Raw genomic sequence first — 25765 nt, 5'->3', positions numbered from 1 at the left:
CATGTCCTGTGTGTCCTGGACTTGTACTAATAATCTAGATATTTCCCCTGAATGTTTATCACCATTCCGTCTGTTCCTTTGGGAGAAGCCACCCTATTCCTGCTCCTGCCAGTCGCCAATGACACTCCCTTCTCCTTACTGACAAGGTAATTTAGGTAGTTCTCAAGCTTGGTTTCCTGGATTTAGTTTCCTGTTTGTACAGGCAGAAAATGGCACATTTATATGTAGATAAGGATGTTTAAAACCATGGTATCCCCACTGGGAAAAACAAACAAACAAACAAAACAACTCTGTCCCTTGAAGGGAGATGTTTACTCATCTCTCTCCACAGATGACGCAAGGCAGATGATGAGAAAGATCCCATTCCCCACCCCCAACTTGATTGGGTTTGGGAGGGAAGGCTAGTGACCCTTTGATTTAGTAATGGTAATATCATTGTCATTAATATTCAAGGTGAAGGGAAAGAGAGAGAGGAGGGGGAGAGAGGGAAGGAGGGAGGAAGGAAGGGAGAGGGAAATGAGGAGAGAGAAGAGGGAGACCAAAGGAGGGAGAGAAAAAGGAAGAGGGAGAAGAGAGGGGGGGAGAGGGAAGAGAAAAGAAGAGAGGAGAAGAGAGAAATAGAAAAAAGAGAAAGGGAGGGAGGGAAAGGGAGAGGTGAAGAGAGAAGAGGGAAACAGAGGAAGGTGGGAGAGAGAAAAAAGAAAAGGGGAGAGAGGGAAATGGAGGAGAGAAGAAGAGAGGAGAGAAGAGAGAGAGAAAGACAAAGCGGAGAGATGGTAAGGGAAGGAAGGGAGGGAGAGAGAGAGAAAGAGGATGAGAGAGGGAGAAGAAAAAAATAGAGGGGGAGGGGAGGAGAAAAGAACAGAGAAGAGAAAGAAACAGAAAGGGAGGGAGAGATAGGAGGGAAGGAAGGGAGAGGAGAGAGAGAGAAAAAAGAGAGAAGAAAGAGATGGGAGGAAGAAGGAGGAGGAGGAGGAGGAGGAGAGAGGAGGGGAGAGAGAGATAAGAGACAGAGAGGAAGGTAGAGGGAAAAAGATTCAATCATTTTTTTTTTTTTTAGATTTTTCAAGGCAATGGGGTTAAGTGGCTTGCCTAAGGCCACACAGCTAGGTAATCATTAAGTGTCTGAGACCGGATCTGAACCCAGGTACAAGGCCGGTGCTCTATTCACTGTGCCACCTAACCACCCGAGATTCAATCATTCTATAGAGAGCTAAAAGAGACAAAGAAAATGATGGAGAAGATAGAGAAACAGAGAAAAAGAGAAAAAAACACAGCGAATCAGACCAATCAATGCTTATTAAATGGGTCTAGAGAGAAAAGGGGAGAAACAAACTGTCAGACAATAAACATTTATTAAGTGTCTAATGTATACCAGACACTATGCTAAACAATGGACATAAAAAAGAGACAGTCCCTGTTGTTAAGAACTTATACTAATGGGAGGAAGGGAGAGAGGACTTCACCAATGGGAGAGACAATATGCAGACAACTAAGCCCCAAAACAAGACATTCACAGGATAAATTGGGAACAGTCTCTAGAGGGAAAGGATTACAGGGGAATGGGAAAGGCTTCCTGTGGAAGGTAGGATCTTGGTTGAACCTTGGATGAAGCCAGGAAAGTAAAGAAACAGAGATGAGGAAAAGAGGGGAAATGCCCCAGGTTAGGAGATGAAGTGTAAGGGGTAGAAGACTGGAAAGATGGAGGGAGGGAGCAGGTTATGAAGAGCTTTGAAAGCCAACAGAGGATTTTCTGTTTGATGCTGAAGGTAATGGAGAGTCACTAGAGTTTACTGAGTGAGGTGGGGCATGATGAGACATCACTTTAAGGAGATCAATTTGGCAGGTGAGGGAAAGAAGGACTAGACTAGGGATCTATCTGTGCAAAAGTCTATTGGGAAAGTCCAGATATGAGGTGCAAGAAGGCCTTCATCAGGCTGGTGACAATGGCAGACAAGAGAAAGAAATAGGGAGAGGTGCAATTCAATAAACAGGTATTAAATGGATATTAGCAAATATTTAATCTATTTATTGGAGCAACTAGGTGGAACAGAGTGCTGGGTTTTGAGTCAGAAGAACCTGAGTTCAAATCCAGCCTCAAACACTTAGTAGTGGTGTGACCTTAGGCAAGTCACTTCACCCTGTTTGCTTCAGTTTACTCATTTGTAAAATGAACTAAAGAAGGAAATGGCAAACCAGTATCTTTGCCAAGAAAACCTCACAAATAGGATCATAAAGGGTCAGACATGATTGAAAAGACTAAACAACAATCTATTTATTAGGTAACATGCCATGGAGGGCAGGGTAACTTAGCAAATGATGTTCAGTAGTTGATCCTTCTTCACCTAGAGTCCTGAAAGACTTGAGTTCAAATCCTGTTTCTGCTATTTCTTGGCTGTGTGACCCTGGTTGCAAGTCATCTAACCTACCTCAGCGTCCTTGTCTGTAAAAAGGAGACTTCACAAAGTAGTGATCAGACTTGAAAGATTTTTTTTTAATTTTTAATGGTTTTCTTTTCTAAAGGTTAACAGAAAGCAAAGGAAAAGACAGGGAGGGGGAAAGAAGAAACAAGGAGAAATGAGAGAGAAAAAAATGGGGAGAAAGAAAGATGAAAAGTTAAGAAAACTGCTGGTATAGTCCATGAGGTAGGAGAGTAGCAGAAACCCCTCATAATATCAGCCTTCATATCTTAGGGAAAGAAATGTCTCTGTCTCTCTCTGTCTGTCTCTCTCAGTGTGTATGTGACTTTGTCTCACTGTCTCACTCTGTCTGTCTCTATGACTGTCTCTCTCTCTCTGTCTCTGTCTCTCTCTGTCTCTCTCTGTCTCTCTCTCTCTCTCTCTCTCTCTCTCTCTGTCTGTCTGTCTCTGTCTTCTCCCAGGTAAATTGCTGAGAAGGAAGAGCTCACAACAGCTGGCACATGTCCATTAATCACCTGAAGGAGAGCATTCTGAACAGACAGAAGAGGCATGACTCCCTAACTCCCCCCCCACACACACACACACCCATACTTCCTTCCCCACCCCCACCCTTGCAGGGTACCTCCTTAGGTCCCTAGGGGAGTCTCCACCCCCTCCCCACCCCCCCATGATGCTTGAATCTCCTATACTCCCCAGTGGGAAGACCGGCTAGACTAACTGACTAAAACCTCTTATCCCCCACCAAAGGCAGACCCTGGCAGCACGTGGCTGACTGGAGGCCGGTCATCGGGCTTTCACCTCATTCTCCTCTTTCCCGTAACCAGGGTGCTTCCTGGACTGCTGACTCAGCCTGCCTGGCAGTCTGGGAGGCTGATCTGGCCTCTCACTACCCACAGGCCCATGGGGACCAGTCAGCTGCTCCAGGGAATCCTATGTACCTGGGGAGTTGGGATGGGCACCAGAAATGGAGCTGTAATCTCCCAGGGATTGGCAGTGATCTTAAGGTACAAGACCCTACATTTAGAGCTAAAAGAAGCTTCATAGTTAATTAAGTGACAGAGCTAGGATATCAATCTCGGTCCTCTGCCTCAGTTCTAGGGGCCTTTCCACAGCATCATGCCATTTCTCTACCTAAGAATAAGAGTTCTAAATGTTCTTTGTATTGTTACACTCCACATACACATACACATAGACATACATACACATACACATACACATACACATACACATACACATACACACTTAGGCAGTTTGGTAAAACCTATGGAGCCCTTCTCAGAAAAATAATATTTAAGGCATAAAATGAAGTACATCAGACTACAAAAGGAAGCAACTTATATATTGAAATACAAAAAAACAAAAAAAAATTAACTGAGTTCCAAGTTCACAGGCTCAGGTTAAGAATGATGAATTAAAAGAATTCCCAAAGGATTCCATTTGGGACAGCTAGGTGGCACAGTGGATAGAACACCAGCCCTAGAATCAAGAGGACTAGAGTTCAAATTCGACTTCAGACACTTAATAATTGCCTAGCTGTATGACCTCGGGCAAGTCACTTAATCGCATTGCGATTTTTAAAATTTTTAATTTTAATTTTAAAATTTAAAAAAAAAATTTAAATTTAAAAAATTTAAAATTTTTAAAAATTAAATGATCCTATTTCCTCCTTTCTCCAGTCAAGATGATGCTCAAACTGTTACACTTCCTCATTTGACCTCTCATTTAAATGGGGAGATGGAAACCTGAACCAGACTAATATAGACCCAAGACTTCTCTCCTTCAGCCTTTCCTACAGCAATTGTCTGGACTTCTCCTTTGCTCACATCCCTCCAATTCAACAAATACATTTTAATACCAGTTACAAGAAACTTGTTGATTCTCTAAGATTAGTGAGGAGGAAGAAAACCCTTGTACGGGAAGTCATTCCTTCAAAACTCTGATACTTCAAACCTCTTCATCCAAGAGACACTCTTGGATATGTCCCTCATTTGAAGTTGTCTTCTGCCCCTGGGGCCTTTCCCTCTAACAATGAACTGGTTTCTCTCAGATCTGCCATTTTAAGGAGGCAGGTCAACCATTTCATACTGTATCTGCTATCATGCCTGGTTTCCACTCCATGGACACCCCTTTTTCTGACTTTTTTTGTATATTATTTCCCCACTCCAGGTTGCACCTCCCGACTAGTCTGGCCCCAGAAAAACTTCCTTACCTTGGAAATTCCTTCTCTCCATGAATTTTCTCTAAAATGACCATGGGCAGGGTCTTTTCATTTCTTCACCCCACCCCTAGGTTTCCTCCTGTGTGTTTTATTTCTGCTTATATTTATATCAGAGCTCAGCATGATTCCTAGCACATGGTAAATGCTTAATCGCTTTGTTGATTTGGTTTGACTAGAGGAGGAATCAATTAATCAATCAGTAAATATTTAATAAGTGCCAACTGTGTGCCAGTTACTGCAGTAAGTGCTGGGGACACAAAAAGAGGCAAAAGACAAAGCTGGTTGTCAGAAAGCTTACAATCTAATGAAGGAGACATTATGCTAACATACATACATATATATACAAAGCAAGTTACATACCTAAAGAGGAAATAATTTAAAGATAGAGATAGAGATAGAGATAGAGATAGAGACAGAGACAGAGACAGAGACAGAGACAGAGACAGAGACAGAGACAGAGACAGAGACAGAGACAGAGATAGAGATAGAGATATACAAAGCAAGTTACATACCTAAAGAGGAAATAATTTAAAGAGGTACTAGAATTAAGAAGGGTTGGGGAAAGTTTCTATAGTGGGTGGGGGGGGGGGTTCAGTTGGGAATTAAAGGAAGCCAATGAAGTCCACAGTCCCAGGGGAAAAGGGAGAGAGTTCCAGAAAAGAAGGATAGGAAAATGCCCAAAGCCAAGAGATGGAGAGTAATTCATAGAAGAGCCAGGAGTCCATGTCACTGGATTGAAGATTATTTATTGGAGAGGAGCATGTAAGAAGACTGGAAGGTAGGAAGAAGGCAAGTTACAATGGACTTTATACTTGCTCCTGAAGGCAACTGGGAGACACTGAAGCTTATTGAGTAGGGGGAGGATGGTTAGCTTGAACTGACTTGCATTTTAGGAAAAAGGTAGTGACAACTGAGATGATATTTGAAGGAGGGGGGAGTATATCTCAATGGACTAAGGGGCAAGAGTCCATTCCAGACATGAAGATGGTTGTTGTTTGTCCTTCCTTCTGAAAGGACAATATCAGGGATGTGATGCTATAACATGTACATGAGTTAGACTTAAATGAAGAGGAGACTGTGCAAAGTCACAAGCCTCACTTTCTCCTCCAGAGTCATCTGGGTCTAGTGGACCATTATGGATCAGGATGACTGGAGATGGCCCTGGATGCAAGCATGAAGGACAATAAAAGGAAAGGAAGAGAAAGTTAGGTGAGGGCAGGGGGAGAACAAGGTGTAAAGGATCATCTAGCCTGACTGAAACAGAGAGGGATACATGAAGGAGACTGACAGGAGATAATAGTCCAGAGAGAGGTTGATGCCCAGTTTCCAAGGGCCTTGAATTCAAAATTTCTTCATTCAGTAAGCAGACTTTTGAGTAGAGTAGATTTTTGAGAATACATGAGCAGAGCAGTATATTATCCATGAAGGGACCACCAGGATGCTGAAGAAATCAAACCCAGGTCTTGTTGAATATTGGGCATCTTTAGCCTGGAAATAAAACCACCATGGAGGATATTTTGTATGACTCACTTAATAAAGGCTGTTTGGATTGGATTAGATATGAGTTATATTCAATCCTTTTAGAAACTGGTTGACTTCAAAGAGCACAACTAAGACCAATAGGTGGAAAACATGGAGATACTTTAAGGCCAAGATAATAATAACTAACATTCTGATGCCACCTTAAAGCTTGCATCAGCATTGAGAAGTATTCCTGGTATTAGCAGTGGAGCATAGGAGAAGGTGAGCTGGTCTTAATAGACCAAAAGACCTGAGTTCAATCTCTGACATACATTGATTTGTGGCCCCAAAAAAGACAATTTCTTAGAGCACCAAGAAATTCTCTGATATTCTAAGATGAAAAGAGCAATAATTCTGTATTGATTCGAAGTCCTCTATGCCAATGAAATCATACTTGCAATTAAAAATTATATTCATTTTGTGGATAAGGAAACTGAGGCTCAGTTTATTATATTTATGTATTGGCCATGGTTATAAAGACCATAAGTATTAAAGATAGGCTTTGAATTCAGGTCTTCCTGACTCTAACTCCAACACTCTATCTATTATGGCATGAGGAAAATTCTTAACAATTAGGACTGACAGACAAGAGAGACAATATAAACAAAGCATCACTAGAGACATTCTAGCAGAGAGCAAATGATTCCTATCCAAGGAGACTGAGGATCCAAAATTGCTGTATGAGTAAGGAAGTTGGATAGATGATTTCTAAGCTCTCTCAAACTCTGAGGTTCCATAAATCAAACCTCCACAAGATAAGAGAAGGGATGGGGAAATAGAGACAGTTTTTGGCCTTCAGCACCATGGCCAGTGACCTTGAGTTAAGGTAAAGAAAAAGAAAGATGGAAGTACAGAAGATTTTCCCTTGTGAACACTCAAGCATACCTCTGGTGTGTGTGTGTGTGTGTGTGTGTGTGTGTGTGTGTGTGTGTGTGTGTGTGTTTGTCTACCTGTGTCTGTGTCTGTGTGTCTCAGTCTATGTGTGTTTGTGGATTTCCTCAGAAAAGAGATTTCTAAAAGAGAATCACTTTGAGTTTTAAATAATTCACAAATGGGCAACGTCTATGGAAATTATGAATATAACATGGAATATTATTGTGCTGAGAAATGATAAGGACAGCTAGGTGGTATGGTGAATGGAGTGTCTGGTCTGAAGTTAGGAAGACTCATCTTCCTGAATTCATATCTGTCTCACTAGCTGGGTGACTCTGAAGAAGTCACTTCACCCTGTTTGCCTGTTTCCTCCTCGGTAAAATGGACTGGAAAAGGAAAGAGCAAACCACTTCAGGATCCCTGTTAAATTGGGGTCAAAAAGAGTAAGATGACTGAAAAATGACTAAAAAAATAAAACCATAAGAAATGATGAAAGGAATGGTGTCAGAGAAACTTAGGAAGATTTGTATGAATGATACAGAATCAAGTGAGCACAACCAGCACAATTTATACAATAACCACAGTATAAATGGAAACAAAATTGAAAGGCTTAAGGAGTCTGAACACTGGCCAGCTGTGGTTTCAGGATTCTATTGATAAAGCATGCTTTCCACTTCCATGGTGTTCCACATATACAGAATGAGACATATATTTTCAGGCACAATCAATATATGGATTTGTTTTTCTTGACTATGCTTATATGTCATACAAGTTTATTTTGTTGTCTTAGCAGTTAGGTGGGGGGAGGGAAAAGCTAAAAGGGGAAGGGCGTAGTACTAATGATAAAACAAAAAATAAAAGTATCAATAAAGAATTTTAAAATTCACAAAAGAAAGCAGAAAGAAGGACAAAGGGAGACACTTAGAAGGGGAATAGTTTTTAATACTAATCACAAGATATGTAATGGAAACATGATTTTAAATATAATCCTTTGGTATAATCTTCTGTATATACAAAAATGATTGTATTTGTTGATATATATCAAGTTTATTATATTAACAAAAGAACATTTTTAAAAAATTCACACCCATCTGCTCCCCACCAGCCTCTTCCCTTCCTACTGTACTCACCACTGACTCCCTCAGAGCACCTACTATGTATAGATGTGTAGAAAGACCCAGAATTATCTAGACTCTTCTACTTTTTCAAAGTCACAGCTACCACCCAAGACTGGAAATTCTTACATATCACAGCAAAAAAGTGTGTTGGACTTGGAAGGAGAAGAAAGATTCAAATCTCCTCTTAGCCATTTGCTAACTGGATAAATATGGGCAAGTCTCTTAATGTCTTTGGGCCTCAATTTCATCTCTAAAATGAAGGGGGGGGTGAACAAAATGTTCTCAAAGGTCCCTTTAATTTTTAAATGGATGATCACAGGATGAAAAGTCTGCTCTGCCAACCCCTCTTTTTTAATCCTTTCGCTGTCCACACATTCCAGTATGAGTTAAGGCTGGCTCCTAAGGGACACTCTCTCTTGTCCTATTATGAGTTGAAGACAGTTTTCCACGGACACAACTCTTTCTAATCCAGACATTATGAGTTCTAAGATTGCTTCCACTTCTGCTATTTTTTATTCTAAAGTCCCTCTTGACTCTCATAGCCTGGGTTCTAAGGGCTTTTCTAGCTACAAATTTAGAAGTTCTAAGGGCCCTTCCAACTCTGAAATTTTGTCTTCTAAGACCTTCCCAGAGTCCTTTCAATTCTAATTTTCTATATTCTAGGGTCCCTCCTAGATGAAATTCTGTGTTTTAATGTCTCAGTTATGAGGTATCTTAAGATACCTCCCAACTCTAATATTCTATGTTCTAAGGTGTCTCCCAGCTCTGAAATTCTGTGTTCTAAAATACAGTCCTATGACATCTTCCTCCTCTATTGTGATAACAATACTAGTCTTTAACCAAAAAAGGAAGTTAAATGATCCAAACATGTCACTGATAAAGGCTAGAGAAAGACTGGGTTTTTCTTTCCTGTTATTCTTTCCCATCATTACAAATCAGCTTCATTTCATATCTACTCAGAAACAAGTTACTGAGATAGGAATCATGATTAAGTGGTCAGAGTTTTGTATCTAATCACCTCCTTGCCACTAATACTGTATTATGTATGGATCTCAGTTTTCCTGCCTGTAAAAATGGAATAGTAATGAAATCATATTTTTAGAACTGAGAGGTACACTTCAAGGACATTTCAAATCAATTATCTCATTTTATAGATAAGGAAATTGGAAAAGTATGGTAAGAAGCAGAGTCAAGATTTGAAACTATTTCCACTGATTCCACATTCAGAACCTAATCTGATGGTAGTGGAATAGTGAGAAAAGAGCCCAGGTCAGAAAAAAGCCAAAAGAAGTGAATTTAAGACATAGTTCTGACTTGACACTTACTAGGTGTGTGACCTTGGGAGAGTATCTTAGTCTCATTGAACATTAGTTTTCTCACCTCTAAAATGGGAACAATTTACAATACTAATCTCCTTCAAATAGTATTTGTAAAAATAGGGCTTTGTAAGTCTTAAAAGCCCAATATATGAATCACTATTATGATTATGATTAACTCAATTCCTCTGTTTACTGGATTTTGTGACCTTAGATGAGTCCCAATCTCCCTGGAGTCTCAGTTTCCTCAACTATAAAATAGAGGAGGTGGGACTAGATGATGATTTAGGTCCCTTCAAGATCTAAATCAATTGGGGCAGCTAGGTGGTGCAGTGGATAGAGCACTGGCCCTGGAGTCAGGAGGACCTGAGTTCAAATCCAGCCTCAGATACTTAATAATTACCTAGTTGTGTGGTAACCCCATTGCCTTGCAAAAACCTAAAAAAAAAAAAATCTAATCAACCTCCTCTAACCTATATAACCTTAGGTAAATTGTTTAAATCTTCTTGTTTCTTTCCTTGACTGTAAAATGAGGGAGTCTAGACTGGGTGGACCCCTGGAGTACCTTCAAGTTCCAACTGGATGGCTCAATGCTCTGTAAGATCAGGACATTGGACTAGAGGAGAGATAGTATGATGCTATGGATACACATAGGACAATGGGGTCAAGACCTAAGTTCAAAGCCCACCCTGAAACCTGCTAACTGTATGACCCTGGACAAATCCCCTCTCTCCTCTGAGCCTCAGTTTTCCCACTTGTAAAGTGGGAATAATACACCAGTGAGATTACATGCCTAAAGTCTGATACTGGTAGTGATCTCTAAAGTCTTTTCCAACTCTCAAATCCTAAGAAGTCCCACTTTTCCTCCCATTCAGGTTCAAAAGAGGACATGTTTGAGAGAAGAAAAAAAAGCAAATATAAAATTATTATTCAAGTGACCACACTGGGCAGATAGAAGGAAGAGACAGACCTCTGGGTGTTAAGGTACCACATCCAAGGAAGCAGGAGAGACTACAAGATCCTAGCTCAGAGAAGGAGAGAATTTCCAGAAAACAGGGAGAGGCTGGCATGATGAGAATTGTGTGGTGATGTTGGGGAGGGGGAGGGAGAGATGGCAGGAGGCCAGGAGCAGAGAGAAATGAGATAAGGGCATGCCGATCCTCAGAGAGGAGGGGATTAGGAGAAGCCCTCTCCAGTGCAAGGAGAAAAAGAGGAGGAGACAAAGAAATCACACAGAGAAGAAAAGAGATTTTCCCCAGGGGTGGGTAGTTCTGAAGTTTGGGGCACCTCATATAGATAAATATGGGGTTCAACTCACACCTGGATGCCTACCTCCTAATGGGCACAATGTTTCCCCATGACCTCTGGGAATGTGAATTTGAGTGGTAGCTGGGGAGGATGGACACTCTTAAGGATTTCTTTCTCCTAGAATATGTTTGGTTTGTTAGCATAATTTTGCACCCAGGCAGCTGTTGTTTGAACAATTTTTTCAGACCTCCAGGCCCAACTTTTGTCAAAATATTTCCTGGTAAAAAGAGGGGGTGAATCATCCTAAGAATGGGGGTATGAGAAGAAGCATTATGATGAGATGAAAAGAGCAATAGGTGTGAACTAGATTTGAATCCCCACATTGACATTTCTACCACTGTAAAATGGAAATAATAATAATAATAATAATAATACCTGCAGCAACTATTTCTCCAGTCCCATCATAAAGATCTAGTAAGCTTATCGAACCGTACTTCCCCCTCCCCCATTCCTGCAACACACAGACCTTAGAATAGAAGCTCCTTGAGGACAGGAAATCATCTTTACCATTACATTCTCAATTCCCTAACACAGTTATCTGGTACATATTTAATAAATTCATTGAATTTAGCGGAATAATGTTTTCAAAGAAAGACTTGAATTTCAAAAGGCTAGAAGAAGGCCAGTTAATATTATCTGCAAGAACATCCCCCCAACATTTGAACAGACGTCACCCAGGGGAATGTGGGCAAGACTTCAATAGGATGAGGAGGTCTAGGTGGAGTGTAACATCAGTATCTCTGGTGGATGAGTCTGCAGAAATAGTTGTTCAATCATGTTTCACTCTTCATGACCCCCTTTGAGGTACTCTCGGCAAAGATACCAGAGTGGTTTGACATTTCCTTCTCCACCTCATTTTACAGATGAGGAAACTGAGGCAAACAGGGTGAAGTGACTGACCCAGGGTCACACAGTCAAATTGAACTAATGAAGAGGAGTCTTCCTGATTCCAAACAAGGTGCTCTATCATCACCAAAACAAAGGTCCTAAAACCTGAAGGCTGAAATGTGAAGTCAGTCAAGAAATGAGAGGCAAGGATATGTCCCAAAACCCCCAAAATATCATTTCACCAAGACTTTTTAAATTATGGGGGATGGAAGACAAAGAAAGAAGGGCAGAAAGATTCTTTTCATGATTCATTTTCCAAAGAAACATTTAGCCAGTCAGATCCACAAGACCAGAAATTGGAGGAAATTAAGCCAAATTTCTGGAAGGTAAGAATCTGCAGACAAAAACAAAGCTACTAGGGGCTATGGATGACCTTGGTCCTGTAACCTTCATACTAGTGCAACCTTCATACTAGTACTCTGATCTTGGGATCTGCCATTCACAGCCTGGAAGCTGGTAAGGGTGGGACATATTCCCCGGGCTAGTAGAAAAATCTTGGTGGGCTGAGCTCCAAAAATGAAATCTATCTACAAGGCTATCTTAAAGGGAGCTCTAATATATTCCTTGGCTGGCTATTCTGGCTGACTGGCTTTCCTACCCCCTAATGCCCACCCCCAATTTTCAATCCAGACTACATTATAATGACAACTGAGGTATACAGGGACATAAGTGAGATGGGCTTATATAGTACTTTCTCCTTCCTCATCTCTGATGCTGTTTCCCACAACAGGGGCATTATCAGTCCATCCAATGCCTCACATTGATGGATTTTCATCTCTTCCCCCCACCCCCACCCCCCCCAAAAAAACATTTAAATCAAAAGGAAGGACTCAGCGGGTTGGTCATTACCGATTTGGGGTCCTTCAAGATTGGAAAGGGGGGTGGTGGAAGAAATATGGGCCTTTTCCATTTGCTGGTGTTATAAACAGTTATAATTTAGCACTGAATAATTGGTTGCCATGGTAACTGCTGCAGTATAGGTTGAAATCATTTCTCCTTCCTGCTCCTGCTCGGTCTGACAAGGACCTTCATCTACATACTCTCAGGTTCAGTCTGGAGCCTGGTTATTTTATGTAAATGAGAATCTCCAGATTTGCAGCCCAGCTTGGCCCATCTCCTACTTCACTCCTTTCAACCCCTCATCGAGACCCTCCCCCCCCCACCGTCTCTCTAGGACCCATAGGACCCTCCCTTAGGGATCACAGAGAGTAACCCATTTGGGCAGAGCTGGGACCTCAAGCTTCTCTGGAAATGTCTAGTAGCAGACGGGGGACCATGGAGACTGAAGGAGGGGAGGGGAATGGCAGAAGGAAGGAGAGAGAAGGTCTCTTTTGAGAATCTAATTCCTACAGAAAAAGACAAGAATGGGTCTAACAAGTTTTTCACTCAAGCGTCTAACCAAATACCAGATACAAACTTAGAATAGGTTTTACTTGGTTTGGGAGTCCAATCAAATATAGTTTTTCCTGATTCCACATTTAAGACCCACAATCTTACAGTCAAATCACATTGAGTCCCCCAATGAAAAGTGTGATCTCCCATCAAAAGTCAGGGGGAGGGCGGCTAGGTGGCGAAGTGGATAAAGCACCAGCCCTGGAGTCAGGAGTACCTGGGTTCAAATCAGGTCCCAGAAATTAATAATGACCTAGCTGTGTGGCCTTGGGCAAGCCACTTAACCCCATTTGCCTTGCAAAAAAAAAAAGTCAGGGGGAGGGGTAGTTCAGTAGCAGGTGCCTCATCCCTCATGATTTTCTTTGGCTCTCTGGGTCATATTCATGTGTTTCTTTCACTACATGTTCTCAGCCATGGGAAGATAGCTGGGTCTGACCAACTTCTAAATCTGACAGGTACAAATTCACCCCCAGGCTCTTCAGCTAAAGATGGCCACAACAAAGCATCTCTGAGGAGAGAAGGGTATAGGGGAGAAAGAGAGGGTGCACTCTTCAAATGTAAAATGATAAAACAGAAATTATAGAAGTAGAAAATAGGCAGAGATAATGAGAGAGATGATTAAAGGCAGAGCTAAAAACACAAAAAGAGGAGAGGAGAGGATGAGGCATTCTGAAATTGAGATAAAGAGGGAAACAAGTATTTTTATGATGTAGAAATGGGGAAATCTAGAAAGACAAGGAGACAGAGATGCTTAAGTCTAGAAGGGCAGAAAATGAAATGGAGAGAGTACAAGAAATTAATAAAACAGAGAGAAAATAGGGCTTAGATGAAGTGAAGAAATGAAAAAAGTAGAGGAAAGAGGGAGATGGAGGAGGTAAAAGAGGGATGAGGAAGAAAGATAAGGGAGATGGAGGGAAGGGGAAAAGAGGAGGGGGAATAAGAGAAGGAAAGAGAAAAAGAGAAGGGGAGGAAGGAGGGAGAAGAGATGGAGGGAGATGGAAGGAAACAGAGAGGGAGAAAAGAGGGAGGGGGAGAGGGGCGAGGAAGAGGGAGAGAGAGTCAGAGTTGAGTCAAAGAGAGGCAGCGAGAGAGAGAGAGAGAGAGAGAGAGAGAGAGAGAGAGAGAGAGAGAGAGCAGGCGGCAGATGATCTGAGCTGGGCTTGGCATTGTGTGTCTGGCAAACAGAAAGCCCAATTTACCACAAAATGGGTAAAAAAAGATAATGCATTCATTGGATTGTGATTTCACCTCTAAGTCTTCTGGACACTTAGAGACAGACAATCTCCTTGTCCTCCAAACAGAGAATTCCTCCTAGTCTTTGGTCATTATAAATGCACTTTATTATCCCTCTTGTCTAGACTGCCTCCTCTCCCACCCACACCCACTCCAGAGCAGGAGGCTCCACGGCTGGAGACCAGAAAATTGTCTCACTTACACTCCACTTAAACAAGGCCAAGGGCCATGGGAAGGGCCCCTGAAAGGAGAAGGCAAAGGAAGCCAACAATGTGCCACACAAGATAACTAAGAGGGAAGGTGGGCTGCTGGCAGTTACTGGAGAAACTCCAGCCCACTCCCAGGGAGGCAACACCACCCACTGAAAAACCTGGGCAGGTAGAGATTGTGCCCATTCTCCACATGGCCCTGAATGCCTCAGATTTGTTTGAACCTAGACTGCTGATCCTAGACTGCTTTGAATCTGGAGCTGAGAGACCCAAGGAGACAGAATACTAGGGAATAAGCGTCAGAGGATCAGGGCTCAGTTCTTCACTCTGATACTTTCTGGCTTTCCTAATATGCAAAATAAAGGTCTTGTACTATGGTCTAAGGTTAGGTCCTTTCCATATCTAATCCAGTAATTCCCAATAAGGAAACTTTCCCTCTCTGCCTTGGTACATAACTGGAAAGGAACACAGGTTTATCCATGGACTATACTCTGAACTGCCTTCCTAGTTCTGGCTGGCCATGTGATGATCCACCCAATGAAAGGACTTGTGGATTTGGTATGATGCAGGGTCCCTGGGTCCTGCTTCCCTATCCTGTGATAGAACAGGGAACAGTGTACCATACATATATCAGTTAAAAAGAGATTGTTTCTGGTTCATTCTTTTCTTTAGACTCCCAGATGACTGCATATGCAACATGAAACTTCAAGACTTCCAGTGAAGGGTAGTCAAGGGTTGGTCCTACTAACCTTGTCTCATCAGGGCAAATGCACCAATTGGCAGCTAGAACAGGGGACTCAACTAAAGGAACTGATGTCTTGGACCCCAGCTGCCTTTCCCCATTTGGTTTCCTTTTCCTGAATGGATGACCAAATAAACCTCAAAGTCTCAAAACAGATATGTCTAGCTTAGACCTTCTGAGTGTAAGAAGTCAATCTGGGGCGGCTAGGTGAAGCAGTGGATAGAGCACTGGCCCTGGAGTCAGGAGGACCTGAGTTCAAATTTGACCTCAGACACTTAATAATGACCTAGCTGTGTGGCCTTGGGCAAGACACTTAACCCCATTGCCTTGCAAAATCCTAAAAAAAAAAAAAAAAAAAAAAAAAAAAAAAAAAAGCCAAACCTAAGCTGAATCTGACTAGTGGCCAATGAAGTTGTTCAGACATTCAGGAGGATAACCAGGAAATGTTTAGACAGTGCAGAAACAAGGTGAAATGTAGTCCTCCCTATTCCAAATGCCAGAAATTACAATGTTCTGATAAGAGTAAAGTACTAGTCCCCAAGAGATTGTAATAGCAGTTATAAGTTAATACTACTGAATTCTGTTTTAAGATATTCTGTCAGGGGAAACCAAGGGATTCAGTGCAGAGAGCACTGGCCCTAGTGTCAGGAGGACCCGAGTTCAATCTAACCTCAGTAACTTATAAACTGTGTGAACCTAGACAAGTCATTTATAACTTCAATTCTCTCCAAAAAAATTCTGTCAATAAATATTCTCTTTTTGTGTATTCTTTATCATTTCTTTTGCACATAGAAAATAAATACTTGGGGCGGCTAGGTGGCGTAGTGGATAAAGCACCAGCCTTGGAGTCAGGAGTACCTGGGTTCAAATCCGATCTCAGACACTTACTAATTACCTAGCTGTGTGGCCTTGGGCAAGCCACTTAACCCCATTTGCCTTGCAAAAAAACTAAAAAAATAAATAAAAAAATAAATACTTGTTTTAATCCTTATTTTATATATGAATACCTTTTGCTCCCCCTCCCCTTTGGGAAGAACCTAAAATACTTGTTCCTAGGATTTGGGGGTAGGACTTTGATGAACTAAAGAGTGTGAAAGGAGGGAATCTAACTCCTTCCCTCAACCCTCTCCCATTAAATGACTCCTCCAGAACTGGGTTCAGACTGGACAAATCTGGAGCAGAGATAATAAGAGTGGGTATACTAGACTCATTCTCATTGGTAGGTATTGAAGTTACGTCAATGGGAAAAGGCCACCAGGCTGAAGGTGGACATAGTATCCTATCAAGAAGAAGCCTAAGCACTGCTTCCTTCGAATGGTTCCCAAATACCTCTGAATCCAAAACCACTGGCCATGGAGGAGAGGCCCATCCAAAAGATTCTGGGTCAGGATACTCCCTTTTGCCCAATCAATCATCAAACATCTAGTAAGGTTTGATTATGTAAGTTATTTGGGATTGTTTCATTTTTGTTTTTGTAGCCTCAGTGACTGACATAGACAAAAGTAAAAATTAAGAATATTGTAATGCTATAATATTAAAATTATATAAAGTTATATATAAATTATATATAAAATGCTATAATATTAAAAGGATATAAAATCATTAAATGATATATATCATATAAAATATATATTTTATACATTATACATTATAAATTAAATATACTATTGTAATATAATAATAATACCTAACAAATGCTATTAGAGCCAGCCTCTACAGGTATTATCTCATTTGATCCTCACAACCACCTTGGGTTTTTTTTTTACAAATGAAGAAACTGAGGCAAACAGAGGTTACATGATTTGCCTAGAGTCACACAATCGGTAAACATTTGAGGTTAGATTTGAACTCATGTCTTCTGGAGTCTCCTAGCTGTCCCCAAAACATTATGCTAAAGCACCGATGATGCCCGAGGCAAAAGACAGTCCCTATACTTAATAAGGACTTGTGGAATGAATGATTGTGACAAAAATAAAAGTGAATTAGTCTCTGCCCTTAAGAAGCTTACATTCTATTGGAGAGATCAGCAAATACAAAATATATTTAAGGTATCTATTTCAGGGTTATTTCAAGAGGAGTATTTTGGAAGCCTCCAAGAGACTTAGAGAAGTAGCTCTACATCTGTTTCCCTTACCATAAATTGGAAGAGGGATCTCCATTTTCTCCTTAATTCTAAAGAAGAGATAAGACATGTTCTTGCAATACAAAAAAGGCTTTTTTTTTTTTATCATTTTCCCACTTTTCCATTTCTTTCTACCTGAACTGGTAGGGTCCCAGTAGAAACTGAATCAAATGGGAAATCAAGGGAAATAACCCTCTTGGCCCAGAGAGAGTTCTGGATCCCCAAGGACAAGAACTGCCTTTTGCCTCTTTTTCTATTCCCAGATCTTAATCTAGTCTAATAGATGCTTAATCAAATCTTATTAACTGACTGAAGTATACCCATTGCAACCCAGGTCACTGAATGATATAGGGGGAACCTTCTCTTTGGGGGAAAAGAAAGAAGGAGGGAAGAAGAGGCTCATCAATAGTTCACTTTGGGAGCGTCATCTTTACCAAATACCTTCCCTTTCAGCTCAGAAAAACAAGTTTGTGATTGTAAAGCCAAAAGTAGCTCCAGTTAAACAGTAAATTGGATGGATAGGAATAATATGATTTCCCCAATGAGCACTGGCTAGTAACTGCCCTTCTTAACCTGCACCCACATCCCAGAAGATGGAATGTCAGAACTGGGATGGAGCTCAGAACATAAAATGTTAGAGCACAGAGTCTTGAACTGAGAATATTAGCTCTGGAAAGGGCTATATAACACAGAATATCAGTGAGAAGTCTTAGGACAGAATTGGGATAGGTTTGAGGATAAAGAATGCTAGAACCACTAGAGATCTTTGAAAATATAGAATGTCAGAACTGGAAGAAAGACCTAGAACATGAATGTCAGAGCTAGGAGGGTCCTTAGAACCCAGGATGTTAGAGATGGGAGGGTCCTTAGAACAAGGAATATCAGAGCTGGGAGGGCCCTTAGGACAAAGGTGGTCATCATAAAGGACAATGATCATTGTTGGAAGGGTTTCGGGAAATCTGAGACACTATTACATTGTTGGTGGAGCTGTGAACTCATCCAACCTTTCTGGAGAGCAATTTGGAACTACGCCCAAAAAAGGCAACAAAAATGAGCATACCCTTTGATCCAACAATACCACTACTGGGTCTATACCCTGAAGAGATGAAAAAGGGTAAAAACATCACTTGTACAAATATATTCATAGCAACCCTGTTTGTGGTGGCAAAGTATTGGAAATCAAGTGAATGTCCTTCAACTGGGGAATGCCTTAGCAAACTGTGGTATATGTATGTCATGGAACACTATTGTTCTATTAGAAACCAGGAGGGACGGGAATTCAGGGAAGCCTGGAGAGATTTGCATGAACTGATTCTGAGTGAGATGAGCAGAACCAGAAAAACACTGTACACCCTATCAGCAACATGGGGGTGATGATCAACCTTGATGGACTTGCTCTTTCCATCAGTGCAACAATCAGGGACAATTTGGGGCTCTCTGCAATACAGAATACCATCTGTATCCACAGAAAGAATTGTGGAGTTTGAACAAAGACCAAGGACTATTTACCTTTAATTCCGGAAAAAAAAAAACCTGACATCTTATTGTCTGATCTTGTTATCTCTTATACTTTATGTTTCTTCCTTAAGGATGTGATTTCTCTCTCATCACACTCAATTTGGATCAAGGTACAACATGGGAAACAATGTAAAGACTGGCAAATTGCCTTCTGTGGGGGGAGGGAAGTAAGATTAGGGGAAAAATTGAAAACTCAAAATAAATAAAATCTTTATAATTCAAAAAAAAAGAACAAAGGCGGTCATACTGGGAAGGGTTTTAGAAGCCATCTACACTAGACCCCTCAGATAACACTATCTCGAAGCTAAGAAGATTTAGGTTCGAATCCTACCTGCCTATGACAACTCCTAGTTGTAACCTTAGGTAAATGACTTAACCTCTCTGTGCCTCAGTTTCCTTTTCTGTACAGATAATAATACCTGTAATACTGATAATATAAGCCTCAAATGAAATGATGTAAATAAAAGGTTCTGTAACTCTTCAAACCTGTGTAAATGTCAGCTCTTATTATATCTCCCGTGAAAACATCCTAAGATCATTGCATTTAAACTACAAGAACCTCAGAGTCCTGCTAGTTAGTCCAAGCCACTGATTTTAAAGATGAGAAGATAGAGCTGGAGGAAATCTCAGAGCACATTTCTAGGCCAGCTTCTTCATTTGACAGACGAAGAAACTGAGACCCAGGGAGAGGGAAGTGACTCCAAGGCCAAGGTTCTGACCCAGCTCCTCTGTGTCCACTGCCAGAACTTTCCTGAACAACACACTAGCCTCTTACCTTTATCATGAGAAATTAGTGGAACCAGATTGGAAAGTCAACTCATCTTGAAAAAATAAAAGGGCTGTGCAGAGAGACATTTAAGAGACTGAGAAATGGAAGGGTCCAGAGAGATCACCAAGGCCTGTCCCTTTTTGGTATGGTCAAGGGAATGAGGCCCACAAAGGGAAAGTGTCAGAATTTGAACCCAAACTCTGATTCTACATTCAATACCCTTTCTTCTCTTTTCCCAGTAAATTATGCTATTGTTCTCTCCATTATGTCCAAAGAACCAGACATAAATCTCTTTCCATTGTAACTTCAAGGACACCAAGTCTGAGTGAGGAAAAATACAGGGGAGGTTGGGGAAACAGGAAGGGAGAAGGAAAAGGGGAGAGACAGACATAGAAATAGACACAAAAACAAAGACAGACAGAGAAGGAAGAAGGTGGAAGGGGATAGAAATAGAGAAGGAAAGAGGGAGAGGAAGGGGAAGAGAGGGGGAAGAGAGGAAATAGAAGGAGAAAAGAGAAGGATGGGAGAAAGAAGAAAGAAGGAGAGGATAAGAGAAGGGTGAGAAACAGAGAAAGGAGAAAGGAAGAAGTGCAGGGGAGAGAGAAGGAAGGGAAGGTGGCAGAAAGAAGGGAAGAGAGTATGAAGGAAGACAAAGGGGAAAGGAAGAGAAAGAAGGAAGATGGAGAAAGCAGAAAAGAAGATGGAGGAGGGTAATAGAAGGGGAGGGAAAAGAGAAGAAAGGGCAGAAGTGGGGACTTCTAAAAGCAAAGAGTAGAAAATGGAGAGGAAAGGGAGGGAAACAAAAGGGAAGATGAAGAGAAAGGAGAAAGAGAGGGTAAAGAGGCTGGGAAGGAAATACAGGGAGACTAAAATCCATTCAAATGACATAGCAAGATAAAGACCCTCCCTCTCTTGGGTCCTTAAACAGATTTTGGACACATTTAGAGATTCTTTGAGGGAGGGAAAAAAATAAGACTAGGAAATCTTTTTTATTTGATTCAACTGAAAGGGACAAGGAAGAGCTGGGCAATCAGTCTGCTGGTCCCCCAGCACACTGGAGGGGCTAGTCTTTCTGTTGGGGCTGGGAAGTAGAAGGCTGGGGGGAGGGACGAGGAAATGAGAGGAGTGGGTTCTGGCCATGTGCTTCTTCCTCACCCCAGGGCTCGCAAGACGGGGAGGACAAAGAATATAGTGAAGAAGGCTGGGGAAGGGGAGGAAAGAGGATGGAAAGATGAAGATGGGAGAAAGCGAGCTGTCTGCCCACGAACCCCAAAGAGAGGTGGGGGTCAGAGCTAGGGGGAGGGGCTCAAAGGCTCAGCCAATGAAATTAAAATGCAAAAGGAGACTGGGCATCTCTAGGACCCCAACAGCTGCTGCGCAAAGTATCAACAGCTGGATCAGTGGGCGCTCCTGTTTCTGAGAACAGCAACCATTTTACAACATTTGGGGGGGAGGGGAAGAGGGGAAGGGGCTGGGAAGTCAGGGACCAGCCTTAACATTCTGAACACTTAAGTCCCCTTCTCCTGGTCTTCTCTTCTCTGTGCCCCACTCCCTTGTTACCCAATGCAGAAGGCAACCGATGGGCTGTACAGGACCACACCTCCACTCCTCCCCTACAGGCACTAGGCTTCCCCCGTACTGTCTCTAGAGATTTGCAAAAAATTATCATTAATATCAATAATCGCTGATGTTACTGATAACAGCTCACATTTACGAGTCCTTTAACAACTCTGGGAAGCAGTTGTATCATTATGCCCATTTTAAAGTTAAGGAATTTCGTGAGGATCCCAGAGGGAGAGAGTGATTTGCCCCAGCTACCAAGAGAACCAATGTGACAGGTTTGGATTTCAACCCAGTTTTCTGGCCACTTGAACAAGGTAAGACAGACATCTCTCCAGGTCTGCCAGGTTTCTCTGCCGGGGCAGAGAAGATACCAAAAGACAACACTTTCAGATTCCCCAAGGGGAGAGGGAAGAAAAGAGGAGAGAGAAGAGGAGAGAGAATAGGAGGGGGGAGAGGAGGAGGAGGAAGGAAGAGGGAAGAAGAGAAGAAAGGAGAAAAAAGAAGAGGGAGAAAGGAGGAGAAGGGAAGAAAGGAGGAACAGAAGAAAGAGGAAGGAGAAGAAAGGAAAGGAGAGGAGAGGGGAGGAGTTTGATGAGCATGACCAAGACAATGACATTTAGCACTTTAAAGTTTGAACTGAGCTTTATTTCCATGATCTCATTCAATCCTCCTGATAGTCCTGTGAAATCAATGTTCAGATGTATATGGGGGGGGGGGGCGGGGAGGGCAGAGAGACTGGGAAATATAGACTCTGGATTCAGTGGCCATGGGTTCATGATCCTACTTTGCTACACTACTAATATGACCTTTGGTAAGTCATTTCTCCCCTTCAGGCTCCTGTAAAAAGCCAAGGTTGAACAGGATGGCCTCATCATTTGAGCTCTCTGGAGGAGAGTGGTATGTTAATCTCTGAGTCCCAGAGAGAGGAAGATACTGGCCCAAGGTCACCCAAGGACTTTAGAAAAGCCAAGATTTGAAACTGGGTCTTCAGGCATTACTCTTTCCAAAACTGCATAAGAAAACTACTTTCGTATGGGTGAGTCCCTCACTGCTCTCTACCCAATATCTTCCTCCACCATTACTAGTTTAAGTGACCATGAACAAATCTATGGATCTGAGTTTCATATATATATATATATGAAATGGGGGTGGATTGGGTGCTAAATGATCTCTAAAGTTCCTTTCAATTCTAAATTTTACTAAGAATTCAGCAGGGGCAGAATTTGAGGGTGGATGGAAAGGGAGCACCCTACCCCCTTTGATTTCTACCACCCCTTACTCCAGCCTTTAACTCACATCTATATGGAATTGGGATCTTCGCTTGTAGCTCTCGGCTTTTCCTCTTACTATTCTACTGCTCAAAAGGTTTGAGTGGGATGAAAATCAACAACTCCACTGCTGAGGAGATGGACCTCTCCCATCTACCCTGCTAGAGATACCCTACCAGAGCCCTCGCTGTCATCTTAACTGCTTGGTTAAGAGGAAGCCCTCCACTCCTTGCCATCCACCTCACTGCAGCCCCCTCAAGTCTTAAAGGCATTTCCATCTTCCCTGCAGCTATTTTGTACACCTTTTGTCCCCCAGTTAGAGCATGAACCAGAAATTGTCTAGTTTTTGCTGTATTTTCCATGCTTAGCATGATACTTAGCATAAGCATTTAATAAATGCTTTTCATTCATTCATTCAGAGTTCTGATCCAGATTTAATGATCATCAAGCTCTGCCTTAAGAAAGCCAGTGGGATTCCAGACTATTTGGGATTATCAGGGTAAATGGTAAATGGTTTGTGGATGAGGAACGAACATAAATATAGAAGGATCCTTCTGGATCCCAATAGAAAGAGCTGCCTAGGGAACACTTGAGGTTAAATATGTGTTGGGGAGACATACAGTCTTCCCTGGGGAGGAGCAGTCAAAGCTGCTGCATTGCAGACCTTCCCAAACAAGGGTTCAGAAACAATTCTGCAGACAAGGGGAATGAAGGGAGTAGTAGGACTGGGTCTAGATGGAAGGATGGCACTGTGGCTAGCCAGGATATAGGAGGGACCAGAATCTGGAATTCAGGACCAAGTCTCCTGAATTGGCATCCCACACCAGGGCATCCTTCTAGTCCCTTTAATCAGAGGTCAACATGTCAACCTGTGACTCAGTCAGAATTCTTCCTACAACATCCCTCAATAAAGGGCATCCAGTATCTCTACATAAGATCTTAAATGAAAGAGAACCCACCCACCTCACCCATATTCCTCCTTTCAAGCTGAAATCTGCTTCTGGGCAACTTCCACACAGTCAGTCTAGTTCTTCCTTCAGGGTCCAAGCAGAACAATCAATAAACATTTATTAACCATCTACTTATATGCCAACCACTATGTTGTGTTGGAAATACAAAGAGGTGAAAGACAGTCCCTGCCCTCGAGAGATTACAATCTAATGGAGGAGACAGCATGAAAAAGTCCATACAAAGCAAGATACTTATGTGTGTGTGTGTGTGTGTGTATGTGTATGTATAGATATATATAAAATATATATGAGTGTATATAGGACAAATAGGAGAAAATGAACAGAGGGAAGGCATTTGAATTAAAAAGGTTGGGGGGCAAAGAAATTGGGGAAGGTTTTGAATAAAAGAAAGAATTTTCATTGAGACTTAAAGGAAGAACATATCTAACACTTCCTCTTCCCCATATCAAGCCCCTCCATCATCCTATGAGTCTCCAGCTCATCATTGTCCTTCCTCCTAATATAGGCCATTCAGGCTGAACATAATATTAAAGATATGGTCTGATCAAGGTAGAAGACAACGTCCCACACCCTCTGAGAATACGAGGGCATTTATAAGTCTCTATATTCTTTTCAAAATATTTTACATCTACTAGCTCAGCCTGACACAATTTTGTTTTCTTGGTTTTTGTTTGGCTTTTGTCCTTCATTCTCAAAGAGGACCATGACATCAAGAAGGTGATACAACTTGCAAATGAACTGGATTTTAGTGATGGAGGGTCTCAGCAAAGCCACCAGCCTCACTTTCCCCTCCAGAGCCATCTGGGTTCAAGAAATGAGTCCTATGAGGACCTGAGTTCAAATCCTTCCTGTGACCTTGGGCAGATCATTCAGCTTCTTCAAACCTCAGTTTCCTCATCTGTAAAATGAAAGATTTGACTAGATAGACTCTGAGGTACCTTTTCTAGTCCACAGTCTATGATTCATAGGAAGAAAGTGAGGCTCAGAGAGGGGAAGGAACTCTCCCAAGTTCACACAGTCTGTGAGGTCTAAAATTCAATTCTCCAGACTCCCAATTTGTTGTGTTTTCAATTCCAATAAACTTGTCTTTCCAATTATTTAGTATTGATATAGGTGAAGAGACCAAATCCATACTGATGGCCAGAGCCTGCCTGGGTCTGCCAATGTTTATAATCTTGGTCCCCAGTTCCACATCTTTCTCAACCCCAACAAGGTCCCATAGTTGTACCTCTTTCTTTCTCCTTTTCACTTTAGATGTCTTGTTCTCCTTCAGTTTCTTAGATTTCTTCTTCTTGGGAACACATACTGGTTCCTCAGGATAGAATTCTTCCAGGCCTTCAAGACCCCCATCCTCTTCTTCTGGAGGTAACCAAAAGACAGGGGTGTTACCCAGGCCCTTCGAGGAGTAAGGAGAAAGCCCTAGGGAATGAATGGGTCAGAAGTTAGCCAAAAGTAAATTCCAAAAGTAAATTCACATTTCCCTCCAACCCTTTCATGCTCTCCCTCCAACACCTTCCCCCTCCCCATAGTCAGTCTGTTGCTCTCCCAGTCCTACCCAAACCCACACTCCTTCCCCTTTTCCAGTTCCAATTCAACAAACACATCTTAAGCATAGGTGACAGGAATACAAAGACAAGAATAAAAATAAGCAGGGACACACAGTCTGTGAAATCTAGAACTCAATTCTCCAGACTCCCAATTTGTTGGGTTTTCAATTCCAATAAACCTACTAAGTTATCCAACGTGCTCTTTAAGGCTATTTCCCTTTCTGGGCAGAGCAGAGCTAAACAAAAAAGGCAGATATGCTCAATGAAGGAAGTCCAGGTACTTCATCTTGCCAATCTGTTCTTGCCCAAATTTATTTACATGCCAACAGTCAAAGAGGATTTGGAAAATGAGATGGGCTTTATCATCCCAGTCTCTACCCAACTCCTATGTGAGGCAAGTCCTCTGATATTCAAATGTTAAATAGGAGTTATAGGGGATTTTTCTAACCTTAAGTCAGATAGTTGTCTGGAACCATAATGGGACAAAGAAATGATTAAAAGCATCGAATCAATCTTAGCCTAAGATCCTTCTTTTTTGAAAGGTTTTCCTGGCTAGGTGTGATACCTCATAGCCTCAAAGCCAAACACTAAAAATGTTTCAGCATATCTTAGTCAGAAAGAGAGCCTTTCCAGCCACTAAACTTCAGCAGATAAGAGCAGAGAGCTCAGCAAATGTTGGTCTTGGACCTATAAGGTCCAGAAGATGACAAGAGAGCAACCAGTGATGAAGACCAGTGAAGGTGACATTATAATTAATGCAAAGTGGGAA

The 25765-nt window shown here is 41.8% G+C and overlaps 1 protein-coding gene across 9 annotated transcripts in view; it reads right to left on the bottom strand.

The window, feature by feature from the left end:
* Positions 1–25765, bottom strand: part of CHD5 (chromodomain helicase DNA binding protein 5) — a 164166-nt gene that overhangs the window by 90944 nt on the left and 47457 nt on the right. For all 9 annotated transcript variants that reach the window (XM_074218613.1, XM_074218609.1, XM_074218618.1 and 6 more), the window contains exon 2: positions 24678–24868. In XM_074218613.1, coding sequence (XP_074074714.1) covers positions 24678–24868 — 191 coding nt within the window. The remainder of the gene's footprint in view (positions 1–24677; positions 24869–25765) is intronic.

Source organism: Macrotis lagotis, chromosome 1 (assembly GCF_037893015.1).
Source record: "Macrotis lagotis isolate mMagLag1 chromosome 1, bilby.v1.9.chrom.fasta, whole genome shotgun sequence".
In the NCBI taxonomy this organism is placed as follows: domain Eukaryota; kingdom Metazoa; phylum Chordata; class Mammalia; order Peramelemorphia; family Peramelidae; genus Macrotis; species Macrotis lagotis.
Note: the sequence above shows the minus strand (reverse complement) of the source record. Positions and strands in the feature narration are given on the sequence as shown.